General features: G+C 42.6%; 1 protein-coding gene across 1 annotated transcript in view; it reads right to left on the bottom strand.

The window, feature by feature from the left end:
• HDAC3 (histone deacetylase 3) overlaps positions 1-21466 on the bottom strand; it is a 224083-nt gene that overhangs the window by 56733 nt on the left and 145884 nt on the right. The window contains exons 7-12 of the mRNA XM_085617783.1: positions 9902-10035; positions 7945-8025; positions 7777-7850; positions 4795-4859; positions 1040-1129; positions 813-871 (exon numbers count right to left, since the gene is read on the bottom strand). Coding sequence (XP_085473909.1) covers positions 813-871; positions 1040-1129; positions 4795-4859; positions 7777-7850; positions 7945-8025; positions 9902-10035 — 503 coding nt within the window. The remainder of the gene's footprint in view (positions 1-812; positions 872-1039; positions 1130-4794; positions 4860-7776; positions 7851-7944; positions 8026-9901; positions 10036-21466) is intronic.

The following is a 21466-nucleotide window of genomic DNA, read 5'->3' as shown; positions in this document are numbered from 1 at the left end:
GCCTTAGAACAAGCACACCACCGCCTTTCTCCGAGGCGAAGCAGAAATGCCTCGGAGAAACGCAGCGGCGGTTTCAGATTCGGGGGCGTGTTTCTTTTTCTCTCCTCTTGCCATTGGCTGGAGGAGAGAAAAACACGCCTAAAAAAGGGCGTGACTAAAAAGTGAAAAGAAAAGCACGGAACACGCCCCCGAATCTGAAAAAGACGGAGCCTATTTGGAGGGACGGCTCTCTCCTCCAATGGCTGGCCTCCGTTTAGGAAGCCAGCCAATGGAGAAGAGCCAAAAAGAGAGGCGGGCTAAGGAGCCACTCTCAGAAACATTAAATCTCCGACTTCCGGTTCTGCCTTCGGCAGACCGGACGGTCCTCGACCTAAAAACACTTTTTTAGTGCAAAAAAACGAAAACGGAGAACATAAAGTTCAAGGAACACTTGCACAAAATGCAGAAATGAATTAGTGCCAGGTGAATTACATTAGTGCTATACCAGATAGCCGAGGCTTCTGCAGGTCAAGATATTAGGTGCACTGGCAAGCTGGAATAGGTAAGAAGTATATGAACTTTCCCATCTTGGAGAGACAAAATAACAAAAGAATGGCCATTAAGTGGTGCAAATTTTGAACGACAATGGCACTACAATTATTACAAATAAATAAAAGACTTTGAGAACAGGAGGCCTTTGAAATTTGCCTCGGAAGCCTAGTTCTTTTCCTTTCTTGCTCTAATACGGGACCTAGTCCTGGCAATGTCATTAGCAAAAGCAATCCCAAAGAAGCAAATACCAAATGAATAATAATTCAAGTCAAGGCACAAACCACTATAAGGAAGCTCTTCGCTGATTGTCTCATCCACCAGCAGGGATGTTTCATAAGTCCTGAAACACAAGGAAAGGTATGAAATGCACACAGGCTTTTGAAACTGCAATGAAGCTCACAATGCACTCACCTTGTGCCTGCCGCAAAGTAAGGCAGAGGAACAAAATGCTCAGGACATTCGTCACACAGAAAAGACAATCCACTTATTCCTTGCATCCACAACTTACCAGCAACGGGCGACATTACGCACTGTGTACCCGCCTCCTCCAAGTACCAGTAGAGGTATGTTAAAGCTCTTCACATACTGTACACACTCTCTAGAACAAACCAATTAACAATATTAGCACATCTTGTATAGAGGTCACTGGCAATATCCTAATTTAAAGGTCATCTCCCACAGAATACTGACGTTTTCTAATGCTGAGAACACCAATATTCAACAACCCTAAAATAACTCACATTCTGACTTTAAACAACTGAATAGATATTTAAGGTCGGACAGCCATGCACTGCAGCAAAATATCAGTTTATTAAGCAGAACCTGGCTACAGCTCCATTATGCATCACAGGAAAAAGGAATGTAAATGTCTAATTTTGCTGTTTATTCTTTTGTGAACTTGTATAGCAGAACAAGTGTAACTGGTGCCATAAAGCAGGAAGAAATACCTAAAGGCACTAGTTTTCTCCATAATTCACCCTTATGTTGCAGCCCAGTACTGTAAACATGCCAAATTCATTCTTAAAACTAAACAAAATACAGATGTCTGAAATTAAAATCAAAGTGTTTTGAACTCCAAAAATTACCTTTCTCATGTTGGAAGTTTCTACTGTAAAGTCTGATCAAATTGTCTTAACCAATGAGGCAAGGAATGTTCAAGAAGTCCAAGAAGAGGGCAGGAGCACCATCCCAAAAAATAGTACTTATCCTGCACAATAGCTTGGATTTTTTATGGGTTTACATGTTGTGCATATCCTGCCAGCAAGTGTTTTGATTGAGAATGTACAACAGTCTTCACATTTTAAGGGTCTGGAGCATGTGTGGGTAAAAAGACTTGTTTTTGCACCTACAATACGTAAGCTTTAGCTTTATGGCTGGTACAACCACACAGGGAATCCAAGTGGGTCGTATTTGAATCTACAACTATTTAACAAGCAAAATACAATAAATATCTGTTCTTTGCAGCATGAAAATGGTACAGATTAAAATGCTGTGTGTGCATTTAGCTTAATGCTTAGTGCAACCTGACAGGGAACCTAAACTGGTCCAGGTTGAATCTACAATTATTCATTCAGAAACACTTTACAGTAATTGGTGGAAACGTATATGCACGTGTCTTTTACCAATTTAGAAACAGTGGAATGCTTCTGGGACCTTTTTATATCTCATCATCCAGTCGCAGCATTTTCCGATTGCTTTTTCATTAATAGATTAATAAAGGGGTTTCCCCAATTAATGTAAAAGAATAAATGCCTTTTATTATTGCTTTATTTCATTCACTCCCAATCGCACAATTCTTACATGTGATGGCTTCAAATGACAAGGTATTCTATGAGCTTAATGGCACAATGTCATATGTCACAGGCTTCTCCGTTTCATTGAGGAAATTTGTTTAGCATTTCTTCCGTGCGAACCGCATTGTAATGCCTTTATTTATCTAGATCTGCCCTACCTTGCCATGTATCAGTTTTAATTTTATTTACAGTGCTGATTCTACTGTGTTCCCCAATCCGTTTAAGAAAATTGTCTTAATAATCACTGGGTGTTTTGGGTCCGAATGTTCTCCCCTGTGTGGGGTGCACATATTCCACCAAAGGCTGGGACATCAATATCTTTGCTGTTAGTACCACTAGATTTTCCTAGTATTCCAGAATTTGTGATGGACTTGAGTGGGAAGATAATCTTAGAGTAGTTTTGTGTAACCTCACCTGGGTGCAAGTTGAACGCGTGCCATTATTCCCAACAACTTTACAGCATTCATCACTGTCAAACGCTGTGAAGTCTGGTAAAAGGAATTTTTGTCAAAGAACTAATCTATCCTTTGTGGGATAGGTATTCTCTACCATTTATAAATACTTCCCAAAAAGAGCAATAGTTAATCCCTAATAAACTATGCCTACACCTTCCCAAAAGCCAGCTAGCACACTTGGGATAATGGAAAACTGGACAGTCTTACTCCTCCAAAGACTTTTGAAGTAGAGTCAGATAATGAAATAAGTCTTTAGTTTGTTGACAAACTTTCTTAAATATGGATATAATCAAAGCTCCTTCCCATGAAAAAGAAATTATCAGCATCAGTGACGATAGTCTACAAGTGATAATTAGAATAGCAGCCCATAAACTGAGATTAGTTTTGCAGGGATCATATGGAACGCAACAAAGTCCGGGGGCATCATTTGTATTCTACTGGTGTAATGCCATAAAAAGTTGATGGCCATTGAAACTGTGTGTGATGAAAGATGGAGAAGTCTCCATTAAGGAGTATAGATGAATAAAGAATTGACTTCTAACTAACCCCTATACCCAGGGCTTAAGAATGTTTCAACATACCACTAACAACTAGAACCAACTGCTAGGATTTCAGTCACCGGCTCGATCTTTTTTCTTTTCCAGTATAACACTTTTATAGTTGGCCCACATTTGTACTATTTACCCTCCCATAAGCGAGGGCAGCAGGCTTTCAGCCCACTGAACTTAAGCAAACAATTTTTGGGCAGGGGTACAGTCCATGCTAAACCAATACCTAGCAGTACTAGCAGCAACTGTAGGATGAAGGATATCTCAAGACAGCCAAAATAGTTTCACTGTATTCATCAGTAGTAAATAAGTTTCCTATATTTTCTTGTACTGACTTCTCCAAGGATACGAAAGCCTCAATCATCAGAAGTATACTCTTCAATAGTAGAGGCCTGTTTCGCAGCATGGTAGTAAGGCTGCTCACATGTAATGTGCAAGTTGCATTCTGCAGATAAATGACAAAAAGCCCATGCTGATAGAAGTGGGTCATGGTATCTTTCTCATAAAGGAAATCTCTCTCAAAGAATACTTGAGGAACTTCCATTACTCAACGTTTAATAAAAAGCAATCAATGACACTACTATTCCTCCCTGTCTTAAGGTAACTTAGCAAGAATATCATCATTGCACTGCCATTCGAAGTGTTTAGGCCTTCACCCAAATACAATTCCATCCAGAATAGTTTTCAGGGTAACAGTAATAATATTTTTGAGGCAGTTATAGTGTCTGTGCAATTCTCTAGTTCAGCAAGAAATGCCCTTAGATTCCAACATGATTATAAGGGTTGTAGATTAACACACACCGGTCTGTCGAAAACCCAGAGCTGAAGTCAAGCACTGCAGCAGTTCAGAATAAACATTTGGTTTACAGCGGTTTTCTAAACATTGAATAAGAGGATTATCACATAGCTAGTACTCTCAGTCTTCAAAACAAGAAGGAGGATATTCGTGTTTTAAAAAATATTTCAGTAATGCTAGCTTGAAGATTTATGGCTACTCATATTAAAGCCCACCTTTGGGCGACCTCTTACTCCCCTCATCATTTGTATAAATAAGGTTTAGAACTATTGAATGGCTACTGGGATAAGGTTTATTGTTAACATCAAATATGCAAAGTAGCAATGAACGATTGCCTATCAGTGTCCCCCAATTTTAACACTAACTCCAGCAATGTTTAATGATCCCACCACGATTGAACTACACCGTAGTTTAGGTGAAAGAAACACAAGAGGGGATCAAGCATCAAAATGAAGTGCCATTTTGATCTATTTTACGAACACACACAATCTGACGCTAGAGATATTACAGTAGGTGACTCTTTAAAGGACACAATATTGAATAAATATTTTGCCTCACATTGCACTGATAATCACAGCTTCCCCCTGAAGATCAGCTTAGCAGGTCACAGGATTAAGCATGACAGACTAATCAAAATCTATCTTCTTCAAACAAAAAGAATCAGAACGTACCCATGCCCACGGATGCTGAGATTAAAGCAGCCCAGTCGGTCACAGCCAAGGGAATCAGCACCACACTGTTTGAAAAAGAGAGATTGAACAAAGCAGCCACAAATACAATAGACAGAAGTGCTAGCAGTCGTTAACGCACTGAATTATCAAAAACTACTCAATGAAAAAAAGTGTTGTCTCAAAATTAGGTAAGGATGATCTTTAAAAAATATAGCACTGAATACTGTCTCAAATGATTAAATGAATAATCAAGGGATTGCATGCTAAAGTAGCTATAAGGGAAAGGTACAATGCCCTTTATGAGGCCCGCAAAGAAAAGTGTGGAAGAAGAGTTGGGGAGCGTACAGAACAAAAGATATGCATCAGATATTTCTTTGTTGATATAGAGTCTGATGAACGGTACATGGTCAGTCCCTCTTTCATGTAGGCTGGATATAATTGATGCATTAAGTCATAGTAAATCAAACAAGCCATTTCAAATGTTTACTGAGAGCCACAGCAAAACCTACGGACTCCAGAGATGCAATTAAATATTCTCAGACCAGTTCACTAATGCACTGCAACATTTTACATAACCAGGAAATGCAGAAAAAAAATCTGGGAGACATGCAGCAATATTATATGGTTTCATTTTTGTTAATGTCTTGGTTGAGTTCTTCCATCTCGATGTATATTTAGAGATTGCATCAAATGCACCAGCACCATGAAGCCTCTCTGGTAACCAAGCACTTTATAATTTAAAAATAAATATTCACCAATGTTACTATTTCCGGGCCCTGTTTCTTATCTGCTAAAAAGGCAACATATTTTTTGATTTAAGAGCCGCACCTGCCAAAAACAGTTTACCATGTTGATGACAATTCATGCTCACGACATCTCCTCATCCACAAGGATCCCAAGATATTTTACTTTTGCTATCATCATCACAGATTTACTTAAGAAAAGTGAATCCACTGACAACTGAGTGCAGTCACTTGAATCCCCTGTAACCAGAATAATCTCAGTCTTGGCAGGATTGAACTGGACCAAGCTATCACACATGAAGACTTCAATGTGGACACTTGTCATCTTACATCAGTGTCTGCTGTAAAAAAACAAAAAGGGTCCAGCTTTAAATAGCAGGTTCTATCCCAGCAGATCAAAAGAAAGATTTAACAGATGTTCATGCTCCTTGTGTATATGGGTGGGACCCTCCACCAGATCATATGCTGCTGATAAATCCAGAAGGTACACTAAGGCTGTCCCGCCTTTATTAACAAAAGCTAGCAGATTACCCTACGCTGCTGCCAGATGTGTCTTAATGCCTTCTTAGGTACCCTACAGGGTAGTTGCATGCAGAAAAACCTGATAAGTGTCTTACAATTTTCTCAACTAATATGAAAACTATGTTAAGTTAGTTAATAGATGATAATGGAATAATTGGCGAGTTAAGGGACATCCATCTGGATGCAATGTCATTTATCTAATTTCCTTTGGATATTTTCACCTCCATTTTTCTGCATTCACAGAGGTGGCTAAACTGGCTCATGTGATGACTGCATGCGTGTAACCATCAGGATTCAGGCTCCAATACTGGCGAGGTGATCTGAGCCTTTCATTCTTTATGGAACTCTAATCTCAGTATACCCAATGTGGAATACAGTGTCATCTGTTTTCCACAGGCTACAACAATAACAAAAATGCAATCTGTCATTCTTTTTTATTTGGTGCCGATTAACTACAGTTCATGTAATTATACTCAGAAAAATGCACATTCATTTGCTTTATACTCCTATCTCAATCACTCAATCTCAAAATAAGGCAAATTTGTCAAAAACATAATGAAGGACTACCAAAGAGCCGGCAAAGAGTACTGCACTGATGAAGACACACCATCTATTTTTTCAGATCACTAAGACAGACATGATAACTTGTCATTTAATTTAAGTACATTTTATAGAATACACATTTTAATGCAAATGCTTGACTAAAAAAATCTAAATCTGAGGTGCCCATGAGATACCAACTAGGCTATTTAGGCAAAGGCAAGTCAATATCAATATTAGGGATTTAAAGATGGGGAGGTGGAGGGGGTCGATGTTAAGGAAACGGTAATGGCTAGGGACAGGGTTGCGGTAAGAGTCAAGTTGTGAGTTAAGATAATGGTTTCTATTGTGGTTGTGTTTAGGAACAGATTTCTAATGAGGTTAGGACTTATGCCAAGATTAAAAACAAGTAAAATACTGGGGTTAGGTATAAAGATTTAAGAGTTTTTATGAAATATGTACAAGAAAGGTATGAGAAAGTAGCTACTGAAATAAATACATATGTTTATGATTACTTTTTAAACAAATGCTTTTGAACAAAATGTCCATACCAATTCAAAGTATTGAAAATCTGACTTTTACTAAGATTAGTTTTCAAAGAAAAACCGTCTCAATTATAGTAGTTCCCTGAAAAAACCGTAGATGAAATTACAAAACTTCAGACAATCCTTCCTCTACGTAGGTGCTGAAAGATCTACGGATGACGCAAAATCATGAACTTTCTCTTTATGAATGTGATGCCCTCCATCGTAACACTGCGCCATTACAAATGAGCATAAATGACGAAAATAAGCTTTTCTGAGACTTTATAGCGCAGGTTATAAAAAAAATAAGGATTATGTGTTACTTGATAGGAGTCACTCCTGGAGGTAGAACAACAACCACAATGATTCATTGTAAATGTAGAATGCAATCGGCATAGGCGAGCTCCAAGAAACAAAAGTTGTAATCTCATGGTTATTTGAGCCAATACGATTTTGTTAAAATGCACTCTCTATGTAAATATGAAACAATATCTCTGCTTTCAGGTTTTTATGCTGCATACCTCTTGCATTATTTTTTCCTGTGGAGAGTTCAGACATCAACATGACTTGGTCAACTCTATAAAAACACACATAAGTAAATCCAATCATGCATTACAGTGATCTTTTCTCTGTATCCTCTTCTGCATTCCTACCTGCAGAACTATACACGTTGGCTGGTAGAAATCAACCACCTGCTTAATGACCGGCTGAAATAGATGCCTGTAACCTAGGGGAAAGGAACCAAGATTACAAGTTGCACAAAACAGATTACTGAATTACGTCAGGCATAATTGGCAATTTCAAAGGATGGATCAACCTACTCTGATCATCAATGCCATCTCGTAGGGGAACATTCAGACAGTAGTACCTTCCACTCTCTGCTCCAACTTCATACATATCACCTGGGCCAAGAAAGAACATGGTAAGCAGTATTCAGCTTTATTTGCTCAGAAAAGATTTAACAAGTAAATGCAAACACTTTGGACCTGTAAAGTCTTTGATCAGAACAGTATGGAATACATTAGCCATCTGCATCATCTTTGTTCCACCCCTTTCACATTTTACACCTCATCACAGTCCTAGGCAGTCTATCAGACTGTTGACTGGGTTCTCTTACCATCTCCATAAAATGAGTTCCCATTTATTAGTTCTGGATCGCTTACATAAATTCTCCTTCATTTACAAAAAGCGTGGCTAACGCCTCTGTACTTCTTCTAGAAACCATTCAAAAGAGATTCTCTTTATTAATCTGCCAGTGTATCATGATACAATGACACACCAACGGCGCGAATATGTAATTTGATTTGAAACCAAGCAGTAGCACCATAATTCCAAATGAACATTTCCACATGTGCACTAGTGTGAATATAACATAAAAGTAGTTTTTTTATAAAGTAGGACATGCTACCTTTAACCCAAAACAAAAAGGAGTGATTTGAGATAAAAGGTGAATACACGCTTCTAGCAGTACCTTTTCTTTAGATGATCCGAGGTGCTTTTCAGGCTCAAAGACTGATCAACAGAGACTTTAAGGAATTATAGATGAGTGTCAAAACTACCCCTTCCTCAATCCATATATCACCGAATATTGAAACTCCTACCCTCGGGGATTTCTGACAAATGTGTTAGAAAATGGCTAGGATCACGTCCTGCTTAATAATGCTGGGATAACTTGCTTCCCAGCATTTGTCACAAGTAGAGAAGAGACAATCTGTATTGCCTCACCAATAGTACAGTAGCCCCCCAAAAACTGTGAGTGAAGCAGATATTCAAATTCTTGTTAACCATCTGACTGATAGCTTGTGTCAGTACATTTTGATACATGCAGATCTCTACTTAAGTGGAAATATAAAAAACTTAAATTCCCGAAATGGAAAAGAAAACAGGACTGCATAAATGCCCCACACTTGGCCAAACGCAACTTCAGTGCACAACATTTGAGCACTATTTTTACATTTGCATAGGTAGACAGGGGTAATTCTGGGTGCCTGGCTTCCCAAACCGTCTCTAGTACTATTACAGTACTTTTAATTGACTGATGCTCAAGTTTCAACTGCACCGAAATATTAAAAGGAAGAAGATTACGTGAGGTTTCTTATGTGCACAAAAGTAAACAAGATGGTGGGACTAGAAGAAATGAGCCTTGGGAATGCGTGGGCCTCCCCAAAACATGGCAAAACTCAAAAGAAATGAGTGAGGCTATCAAGGCATGTGAACGGGAAGAAAAGGAACGTAATGGAAAAGTATACGTAGAAATAAAATTAAGCCCATTCCACACCAAGAGAAAAAAAATAAATAGATACTTTGGTTATAAGATATGTTTATTTATTGACTACTTATACCCTTGCTAATTTAAAACAGGTTAGGCAAAATCTTTTAGTCGGGGATGAAATCCAAAACACCACTGAAAACATCCATTTTAAACACAGCCCAAATATAGATCCATAACCACCAAGCTAATGCTTGCGCTAGACTAACAAGTTATCACTACTTTAATTTGAGAAAAAATCCACCACAATGTCCCAGTGTAAGAGAATAGACCAAGGGCCTGATTTAGATCTCGGCTGATAGGTTAGTCCGCGGATATCCTGTCCACTGAAATATAAATACCATTATAATCCACGGGATTTATAATTTGTCGGACAGGATATTTGTCAACTCTGTGACAGAGTAAGCCATCCGCCGAGAGCTAAATCAGGCCCAAAGTCTCATACTGACTAAACATTACCAAAGCAGATGCAAAAGAGATTTACCTGTATTTAAAAAAAAAAAAATTACCTGTGCCAGGGAAGAAATAGTTGCCATATTTGTGAAAGGAGACAGTCATAACCCGATCTGTGAGATAGAAAGCCTCCTGCACGCCATCTCCATGGTGTATATCAATATCAATGTAGAGAACGCGAGGGTGATACCTGCCAAGAAAGACAAGAGCTCAAATCAAATCATATAGATTGCAGACCAAGTCTAGAAACAGAACTTCACATCATTTTGGAACTGGCACACTATGGACAAAGCAGACAGACATCCAGCCGCAAGACTCACCCAACTAAAATACTAGTGTTTAAAACTGAACTTAATTGAAAGGTAAATGCTACTTACCAGTATGCATCTGTTCTTGGCATGTAGAGCTGCAGATCTACACACTATGCATCGATCGCCATCTGGTGTTGGGCCCGGATGTTTGCACGTGTTTTTGTACTGGAAAGTCTTTGGAAGTCACGAGATATGTGACTCCTCCTTTGGATCATTGTGCGCATGGGCATCGGCTCCATCCTCAGATTGTTTTTCGCCAGCAGGGAAGTGATGGAGCTTTGTAAGAAACAGGAAAGATGCCCATGTATGCTGTATCTAAATAAGATAATACTGGAACAGATAAAGGAAGCTGGGGAGGCAGGTGGGCATGTGTAGATCTGCAGCTCTACATGCCAAGAACAGATGCATACTGGTAAGTAGCATTTACCGTTCGAGGCATATGAGCTGCAGATTACACACTATGCATAGATTGTATAGCAGTACCCTCTCCTAGCGGCGACCACCAGTATCTGTTGCAGTAGTTTGACATAGTGTTTTGAGTACAGCCTGGCCCACACTAGCTTGTTGTTTAGTTTGCACATCTACACAATAGTGTTTTGAGAATGTGTGCGGTGTAGACCATGTAGCTGCTCTGCAGATGATATCTAAGGAAATGTTCCCTAAAAATGCCATTGAAGCCCCTATCTTTTGTGTAGAGTGGGCTTTAGGAGGAACAGATAATGTACGTTTTGCTTTGTGGTAGCAAATTTGTGTGCATTTGACAATCCACCTAGGTATCCCAGATTTTGATATGGGGTTGCCTTTGTGTGGTGGTGAGAAAGACACTAAAAGTTGTTTGGTCTTACGAAAGCGTTGTGCTCTCTCGATGTAGTAAAGCAATTCTCTTTTGACATCTAAGGTATGAAGAGCTCTTTCTGCGACTGTTTGTGGCTGCGAGAAGAATACGGGCAGCTCCACAGATTGATTGAGGTGGATGGGAGAAATGACTTTAGGAAGAAATTTAGGGTTAGTTCGGAGAACATTATGATGCATCTGCAGAAAAGGTTCCTGAATGGTTAGTGCTTGTAGTTCGCTAACTCTTCGTAGAGAAGTAATGGCTACTAGGAAAGCAGCTTCCCATGTTAAGAATTGTAGCTCACATTTATGTAGAGGTTCAAATGGAGGGCCCATTAGTCTTGTGAGAACGATGTTTAAATTCCACACAGGTGAAGGTGGTACTCTGGGGGAATTATTCTTTTGAGGCCCTCCATAAAGGCTTTTATGGCAGGTACTCTGAAAAGTGATAGATGTTGTCTATTTTGTAGATATGCTGCTATGGCAGCAAGATGTAGTCTAATAGACTTGTGGGCTAATTTGCATCTCTGGAGGTGTAGTAAGTAGCCTATGATGTGTTGGATAGGCACATCTAGGGGATATGGTGTTGTTATGACAATATATTACAAAACGTTTCCACTTGGCTGCATAGCATGCTCTAGTGGTAGGTCGTCTAGCTTCTTTAATGACGTTCATACAGTCAGGGAGAAGGTTAAGGTACCCGAATTCTAGGACCTCAGGAGCCAGATCGCAAGGTTGAGCTGGGATGGGTCCGGGTGTCTGATCTCTCCATGGTTCTGGGTTAAGAGGCGTGGAGAGAGGTGTAGCTTCTGGTGCGGAACTACGGAGAGTTCCAGCAATGTGGTGTACCACGGTTGTCTGGCCCAAGTTGGAGCAACTAGGATGAGAGTTAAGGAAAGTTGCTGTAGTTTGCGCACCACTAGCGGAATGAGTGGGAGAGGCGGAAAAGCGTACGCAAATCTGCCTGACCAGTTCATCCATATCGCATTGCCTTTGGTCAATGGGTGTGGATATCTGGCAGCGAAGCTTGGGCATTTGGCGTTTTCGTGGGTGGCGAAGAGGTCTATCTGTGGTTGCCCCCACATTTGAAAAAAACGGTTGAAGAACTTGCGGATGAAGTTCCCACTCGTGGATCTGTTGTGTTTGACGGCTCAACAGATTGGCTATGGTGTTTTGGACTCCTGGGACATGCTGGGCTAGGAGAAAAATGTTCTGAGGTATAACCCATCTCCATATGTTCTGTGCTAGCGGAGAGAGCTGTAGAGAGTGTGTCCCGCCATGTTTTTGTATGTAGTACATGGCTGTCATGTTGTCCGTGCGGACTAAGACAGCCTTGCCTGATATGTGTTTTTGAACTGCTTTTAAGGCTAGGAATATGGCTCGTAACTCCAGATGGTTGATGTGGAGTAACTTTTGTTGAGGTGTCCACCTGCCCTGCATGGTGTGATGTAGTAGGTGAGCTCCCCAGCCGTAGAGCGATGCGTCCGCTGTCATAACTATTTGAGGAACCGGCTCTAGGAACGGTCGCCCTTTGGAAAGGTTCTTGGTGTTCCACCACTACAGAGAGCGACGAGTACGACCTCCTACCAACACCAGATCTGTTAACTGACCTTGAGCCTGGTTCCATTGGCGTGCTAAGCACTCTTGGAGAGGACACATCTGGATTCTTGCATGAGGCACTATGAATATGCAAGAGGCCATCATCCCTATGAGTTGCATGAACACTCGAGCTGAAAGAGTGTTGCGGTTGGAATTTGGTCAGAAGAGCATGCATGCTTGCTATCCTGGCGGGACTGGGATAGGCTAGTGCCTTTGAGGTGTCTATTGTGCCACCAAGGTATTGTTGTGTGTGGGACGGTTGCAGATGGGACTCGACGTGGTTTACTGTGAACCCCAGGTCGTGGAGTAGTTGAATAGTGGCGTGATTGTGTCGTACACACTGGTTGTATGAGCTGGCTTTTATCAGCAAGTCGTCCAGATATGGGAAGACGTGGATGTGCTGTCTTCTTAGGTGTGCTGCCACTACCGCTAGGCACTTGGTAAACACTCGTGGTGCTATTGTGACTCCAAATGGGAGTACTTTGAATAGATAGTGCTGGCCGTCCACTACAAATCTGAGATACTACCTGTGAGTGGCCTAAATGGGAATGTGGAAATAGGCATCCTTGAGGTCTAGGGTAGCAAGGAAGTCGCCCTGTGAAAGCAGAGGAAGGACCTGCTGGAGTGGGACCATGTGGAAATGGTCTGAATGTATGAATAGGTTTAGGGGTCTGAGGTCTAGAATAGGCCTTAGAGAGCCGTCCTTCTTTGGTATGAGAAAATACAGGGAGTAAACTCCCTTGTTTTGTTGGTGCAGGGGAACTGGTTCTATTGCACTCTTTTGTAGGAGGGAGATTACCTCCTGCTTTAGCAGTAACAAATGTTCTTGTGACATTGGACGCTGTTTGGGTGGTATGTTTGGGGGAGGGGGGTAGATGTTAGTTCGAGACAGTAACCTGATTGAATTATGTGTTGCACCCACCTGTCTGAGGTGACGTTGGTCCAGACCGGAAGGAATTGTTGGGAGTCTTCCTCCGACTGGAGTGGAATAGTCTGGGGGAAGTGGAGGGAAGTCACTGGGTGGGGGTGGAGACTGAGCGGAAGTTGTTGGTTTTGCCTATGCCTTTGTTGTGGTTACCCCTGTAACCACCTCTTTGGTAACCTCCAGTAAAGGTGGATTGGGTGGGAGCGTTGTAAGAAGTGGAGGGGCTATCCGAGGAGTAGCTTCTGGGGGTGCTTCTGAAGGATGAGCGACTAAAGGAACGTCTGGGAGCTTGCGAATGCAAGGCTCACATAGATTTAGCTGTGTCGGTATCCTTCTTCATTTTTTCAAGGGATACGTCAACATTAGGGCCAAATAGGTGTTGCTCATCGAATGGCTGATTGAGAATAGAACTCTGGACTTCAGGTTTGAAACCTGAGATGCATAGCCAGGCATGCCTACGCAAAAGGACACTGGGTTTATTGCCCTTGAGGCAGTATCTGCTACAATTAAGGCACAATGGATAGAGGTGTTAGTAATGGTTTTACCTTCTTGTATGAGTTCATTGGCCCTATTTTTATACCTGTCTGGGAGGTGCTGCATTATGGACTCAAGCTCATCATAATGTGCCCTGTCGTACCTACCTAACAGCGCTTGAGTATTGGCAATGCGCCATATGTCTGCCGCCTGTGATGTCGTTTGTTTGCCAGAGGCGTCCAGGAGTTTAGACTCCTTATCTGGTGGTGGTGCCTCACCTGATGATTGGGAATTGGCTCTTTTTCGTGCATTGGAGACTACAAGGGAGTCTAGTGGTGCGGGGCCTTTAATGTAGGCTGGATCAGTAGGGGTGGCCTTATACTTTTTTTCGATCCTAGGGATGATGACTCGAGCCCTGGCCGGGTCTTTAAAGACCTCTGGTGCATGCCTAATGACCCCCTTAAGCATAGGTAAAATTGAGGTGGACCTTTGTGTGGTGTCAAAAGTGTCCATGAGAAAATCCTCCTCCACGGGGTCTGTGTGTAGGTCAACCCCGTGGTACTGGGCAGCTCTGTGGAGGAGCTGGTTAAAGCCCATAGTGTCCTCTGGGGGGGAAGGCTTGGAGGGGTAGATGTCCTCTTGTGGAATTTTAGGGACGTCAGGGATGCTATAATCATCCCAGGGGTCTGGGGAGCCAGTAGGACTAGGGTCCCCTAGAGGTTGATCGTCCACACCTCCCCCTGCATCATCCGAGGTGTTATTATCATCATCCATCATCTACTGGAGTAGGGGGATGGTGTAGGAGAGCGGTGTGGTGGGGTAGGGGGAGGAGGAGGAGGAGGAGGAGGAAGAGGAGAAGGGATGATTTTTTTTCTCCATATTTTGTACTCCTGGATTTACCATCAGTTTTTGACGAGTTGTCGTTTTTCTGTGGAAAATGTTTCCTTTGTTTGTCAGAATCCTTAGAGACATTGAAAACATCACTTTTGTCATTTCCTCCAATTTCTTTTACAAACTTTTCCGAGCGTTCAATTGATTTGGCTAGGTCAATGGCATTGTTCAGTGACATGTCTGATGTGGTCCATAGACGTTCTTGAACTTTTTTATTATTTGTCCTCATCAATATTTGATCTCTAAGAACTTGCTCATATGATATGTGCTCAAAGTCACATGTGACAGCTAGTGATCTGAGAGCCGATACAAAGTCTTCAACAGGTTCATCAGCCCGTTGTTTCCGTGAATAAAATATAAACCTTTCCATTACAATGTTTTTCTTTTTTCCGTACCGTAGATTGAGTTGTGAGGAAGCATAGTTATATACATCAATATTTCCCGGATTAAGTAGGGCAGGTAGAGTTTTAAATTCTTTCAATGCGATTCCACCCAAGCAGTGCTTTAAAAGAGAAAGTTTTCTCTCAGGTTCGCATTCCTCACCCTCCAAAACTTCTACATATGCCAAAAAGACAGGTTCCCATATTTCCCAAGGCATGGGGGATCACCAGGAGAGGATAGAAATGATGGAGGAGGTACAATACCTGACATGGTGAATTAAACGGTTGAAAATGTAACACCAGTATTTAATCAATGGCTAAGATCTGAATAAAAAATAAAAATGTAATGTAGTAATATTGTAATGGAGCAATATTATATGAAACATATATTAAGGCAAAGAGTAACAATTGTACTTATTTCATGGATGAAATCTGAACATGTAATGCAGCAATACTGTAAAGAATAAATATTGTATGAATTAAAACTTGTATTAAGGCATAAATGACACACGGTGCGCGTGTCACAGAAGAAGAAATTGTTACCACAGTGATTCCTTTCACGTAAAATGATCCGCACTAACAACTTCTTGTTAAACTCCGGTAATCCGGGATTGTTGCTAGGATACCGTGCAACAAAAATGGTGTCTACGTTTCTTCACGTCGTGTGACGCGCCGCGCTCACATTAGCGTGCGTCTGAAAGGATTGCTTGCGTGTTATGAAACTCCTCCAGAGTTCCAACCATGACGAAGATCCTTCAAGCCGGCTGGAACCCCTGAGCCCGTTGAAATAATGCCACAATGAACACAATGCCAAAGTAAGTTCCTTTCTTCCTCAGCACATAATCCTCTTAGAAAAAAAACAATCCGAATAAGTCTGCCAAACGGACGATGCAAAAGAAAATATTCTTCCGTGTTTCCAAATTTCGGATGGCAACTTCCCAAAAATATTCAAATTTGGTTTAATTATAGATGATAAACATCCCGCTCGTCGCCAGTGTTGGCAGTACGAATATCCATCCAAAGAAGACACGAGTCAGTAGTTGATGATACGACGTGAAGTTTAATGACACGTCTGTACAATACAAGTTAAAGCCACGAATGAACCAACTTCCCCCAGACCGCACATGCCCAACCTCCCAACTCATTTCAAACCTATACGTTCTTAACATGACACGAGCCAGTCACGAGCTGAAGCAAGGAGCCACGCTCGTGACAGCTCATGTCAGCTTACATTGTTCCCAACACTAGCAATGTCTCTTTTTAGGTGGTGGAGCCGGTGCAGGCGTATCTATTGGTCGTTTGTTGGTGCTAAGAATCAAGTGACCAGTCTTAGGATCCTTTACAAGAGTTTTTAGGTCTCGCCTGACCCAGCGCATGCGCTGGTCTGGCGAGACTTTTAGAAAGGGCTTAAAAAACAGCTTGCGTGCATGTGCGCGGAAGCGCGCTTACGAGCAGAGGCGCCATATGGCTTTCCTCGTCATGCTCATTAAGCGCATCGCTCGCCTCGCTTGATCGCGATCACTTTTGCGGCCGCACACACACAACACACTTCTTCCCCTCCCCCACCACATATCGCGTCTCGCGGCCAATGCTGGTTTCCCTTTGTGTGCAAATTCGCTTCACAGAGAAGGATCTTCTTGCTGTGACCTCGCCCACTTTCTTCAGCCTTCGCGCGTGCCTCGCTTCGCCTCTCCATCTTGCTTGCTTTACGCTCCTCCCCTTTCCCCACCGCAATCGCAATAACATTAGCTCCCCAGTGCTCGCATCTCCACTCAGAAATGCATATTGTCCGAGCTGAGAGCTCGTTAATAGTTATAGAGTACACTGTACGTAGCACCGATTCTTAATGATCGCAGATTGCATCAGCTGACAAGTATTTACAACTCTCCCATGAAATGCATTTAGTCCCTACGTAAAGCCTTGTACAAGCAGGTAAGGAAATCGAATACACGTTATATAGTGTTGCGGATGTTGCCTCTGAACAGTAGATTGCATCAGCTGCCTCGTACTCTAGTAAAGTCCGAGCACCAGCTGTCCAGCCCACACGTTTTTATGTTTTTTTTATACAAGTCACGTGGAGGTGAGCTCACACTCTCTGCAGTAGCCACTGCTACCCCATTCACTTGTAAAAGCAGAATTAAACCTGCCCCGTTGATTATCTTTGCCCCTCTCCCTTCCGGACCCCTGCATGGCTCACCCAGCGCTGTCTCCCTTCGTCATGCTTGAAGACGGGTTTCCCGGAGGCAAGCACGGAAGGAGGACGCGTCCTGCCGGCTTGCAACATGCAGGAAAGGGTGCTTTTATAAACTGTCTCCACATCTCATCGATATACAATATTAATTACGAGCACTAGCAAGGTCAATTGGTCTGGCATTGTCCACCAGTATTTCTGCTTTGCCTATGCTCTTTTATGTCATGATTTTTGCAAAACATTATTCTTGGGGATGATTCTGGTCCCTCATCAATCTAAAACAATATATTGGCTACAAGAAAAAACAAGCATTGGCATAGCCAATAGGTCTCGCCTTTGGGACCTTATAAGTGTTAAGCCATGCAACAGTTGGTGTTGTTGCACCAAGGATATTGTACTGCATAACTAAATACTTATAAGGTCCCAAAAGCGAGACCTATTGGCTATGCCAATGCTTGTTTGGGTAGGATCTGGTCGAAAAAGTTCTTCTGTGGGAGGCAGATCCTTCGGTGCCGATGGTTTTGGTTCCGTAGGCTTTTTCGGCGCAGACTCGGTAGCGGTTCTGGGTTTGGAACTGTAAGGTTTTGCAGTGTCTTTGGCCGATGGAACGTGTTTCCTTGGTTCCGAGGTCTTTTTCGGCTTGGAAGCATGGGAGTCGGGCCCTTTGGTGGCAGTTTTTTGGTCGGTTCCGAGTGTGTATTCGGTGTCGAGGAGACGGTGCTAGTCTTCGGCGCTGAGGGCTTGGATGTCGAAGCAGTGGTCGGCGTGGATGAGTAAGAGGACAGCTTTTTCGGTGGCTGTGGATGTTTTTCGGCACCGAGGATAGGCTGACTCGAGCCCGAGTCACCTGAAGGCTTAGTAGGCTTCTTTACCGGGCCCAGAGGCATGGGAAGCAGTCTCTTGGTGTGCACCTGGGCCCGAAGATGAAGGTGTGACTGAAGCCTTTTAGATGGTGTCGAAGGGGGTTTGGGGTCGGGGTCGGGGTCGACGTCTGTACTTACGACCCTCTGAGCCGGAGTGATGTCCTCAACGTCGGAGTCATCGGCTTCGGAGGCATGTCGATGCCCTCTTGGAAGATGTCGTCTGGGATTGAAGACGACGAGCAAGCCATGGTTCTTCGAGCTCGTCGGTCCCAAATCGTCTTCTTGGAGCGGAAAGAGGTGCAAGCTGGACAGTCTCTGGCCTCGTGCTCCGGTGTGAGGCAGAGTTTGCACAACTCATGCAGATCGGTGTGGGGAAACTTCGACCCACATTGAGGACACTTCTTGAATGGCATCCTTTCCACGAGCCACATGATGAGGCCCAGGTAGGCCCGAAGGCCTTCGTCGACGACCGGAATCGAAGACTTCGAAGTTTTTGAGAGTCGCGTCGATTGGGAAACACGATCGAGACAATACCGTCGAAAAGGGTGAAGGATTGCGCGTCAAAAGTAAATTCGGTAACGGTTCCGAACTGGAGCGCGAGAAACACATCCGAGCCAGAGGGCGGAAAAAACACAATCTGAGGATGGAGCCGATGCCCATGCGCACTATGATCCAAAGGAGGAGTCACATATCTCGTGACTTCCAAAGACTTTCCAGGACAAAAACAAATGCAAACATCCAGGCCCAACACCAGATGGCGATCTATGCATAGTGTGTAATCTGCAGCTCATATGCCTCGAACATATAATTTCATCCACTTTTCCTTGTCGTCTGTAATGATCTCATAAGAGACATTGTACCTTTACTCTCCTTTGTACTTGGTACACTGGAAAAAAAGGAGTTCTCACTGTTAAAGAAACATGATTACATTGAACGAGTAAAAATGAGAGTGGCAGAATAAAAATGACCAGGGTTCTAGACTACAGTCCACTAATGCATGCACTAACAGGAAATAGGACTTGATCCAAGGTAAAGCATTGCCAAAATACAACTTTATAGTAGGAGGCAGGAATGTCACTCCTTTTGGTGAAGAACTAGATTTACAACTGGGGTAAAGCAAAACTATAATCCATTTGTTGATACCCTACACGTCACATGGGAGGCTGGAGTTAAAGGTTAAATAATCAGGGGATAGGAAAAGGTTTGGCAGATCTTTAATGCTTCTCAGACAGTGATAAACAAGAGTTGGCAATTAAAATTATGGTTGTTCCAGAATGATTAAATATACATACAGCATATTCTGTCGCTTCCAGGTGGTAATTTATGCAACTTAAGCACTTCATTATTTGTTGGAGGCATGGGGCTGTGCAGGTTATGCACTTGTATCCAGCTTCCTAGGACTTAGATATGGGGTACCGTTACTATGAAGACAAATGAGGGAGAGGGCAGACTGTGGAGAGTAGTGAGTTGCTTTTCCCTTTCTGTTGAATTGATGGCAGAGGGCATTTTAGTCTTCCAATAGCTGCACAGTAATGTTCATCAAGCAAAGTCAGTGTGCTATACATTGCGTCTGTACTTCCTAAAGGTTATTTTCTTGGGGGGGAGGGGAGGGGGGAGGGGATATTCATTGGTTTTCAATTCCATAAGAGTAAGAAAGAATATAAAACACAACGGTTGTCGCACATGATCATAAACAGCCTTCTTCAGAAACCTCAGTCACCTGAAGCGAATACAATCATAGTACATATTCAGTTATACTAAGTATTTAATACCACAGTAGTACCTCTCCCTTGCTCAATACATGTGATGTCCATCCTTATCACCATTTTAGGGTATCCTTTCGCCCCTGGGTAAGTGTTGTAGGCATAGCTATTCGATTCCCTGTCGTAGGTGGTCTGCGCGTCTTTGTCCAATAGGTCAAGCCCATAGTATTTCATCCATCTGTCCCATATCTTGTGAAAATTTCCTGGGCAGCCTCAACACTTACATGTGACCCTTTCTGCTGCCATGTATATGTCCATTCCTGCCTTCCTTTCGTGTTGCGTCTGTGGGGCCGGGTGCCCCAAGGTCTTGCTATTTCTCTTTTCACGACCACCAGGCCTAGTGTGCGGAGTTATTTTTATTATCTCAGACAAGGAGGGTCTGCTAGGAGCATTGTATCCACCGCCTGTCCTTCGAAAGAGGAGGTGTATAGAAGTGCACAAGCTCTGCACATTGTGAGAGGATTGTCGACGGTTGAGCGGATCCTTACATACATGTCTAGGTGTCAAGTGAATCTGATTAGGACGATGGTGCCACAAGATTAGCCATCGAGCTGACTCTATGGCCTTTATGTTATTACTTTGATACATACTGTTTATATAGCAGAGTGACACATATATTCTGGTCCTGACGAATGCCTAGAACTTTGTAAGTCCCGTTTGGTAGAAACAGGTTGACCATATAATAGGGTAATATACATAATCGCTATTCATTTAGCTTTTCTCACCCTATCAATTGGAAGCACCACAATAAAAAACGTTTTGGCACACCAGGAGATAGTTTTACTCACTTTTTTCTTATGTACATATGCAATCTGCCCCTCTCTCCCCAAATTTGTAGTACTCATCGTGCTTTAGAACAACCCTGCTCCTCCCCCACAGGGGAGTTTTAGCCCACACTGGGTGTCTTGCGGGTCCCAGTGTGAGGAGGGGACCCTATGATGAAGCATGTCACCTTGGGGTGAGTGAGGGTTCCTGCCCTAACAGAGCAGTGCTCTCCACTACTTTTCTTTTCTACCCACGTACATAGTGTGTGTTTATTAATTATACATAATTATTACTAGTGTACTGAGTACCAGTTGTGGTCTGTCTATATCTACTTCGCTGGGGATCCCTGACAGTATAAATATTGGGTCTAGGGGGATTACTGAGTTCTCCTATGATCTCATTCCAATAGGTCTGTACGACTAGGCAGCCCCATACTGTGTGGTGGAAGTTCCCTGGGTCTTGTCCAAATCTCAGACAGTTCAATCCTATTTAGTTTGGCCCAATCACAATAGACTCAGTGAAGGATTTTATATTGGATATGGCACAGTCACGCCTTAGTTGCCACCTCCCTGGAATGCATAAAGGTTTCTATTTCTCGCATGTCCTCTTCCCATGTACCCCTAAG

Source organism: Triturus cristatus, chromosome 7 (genome assembly GCF_964204655.1).
Source record: "Triturus cristatus chromosome 7, aTriCri1.1, whole genome shotgun sequence".
NCBI lineage: Eukaryota > Metazoa > Chordata > Amphibia > Caudata > Salamandridae > Triturus > Triturus cristatus.
Note: the sequence above shows the minus strand (reverse complement) of the source record. Positions and strands in the feature narration are given on the sequence as shown.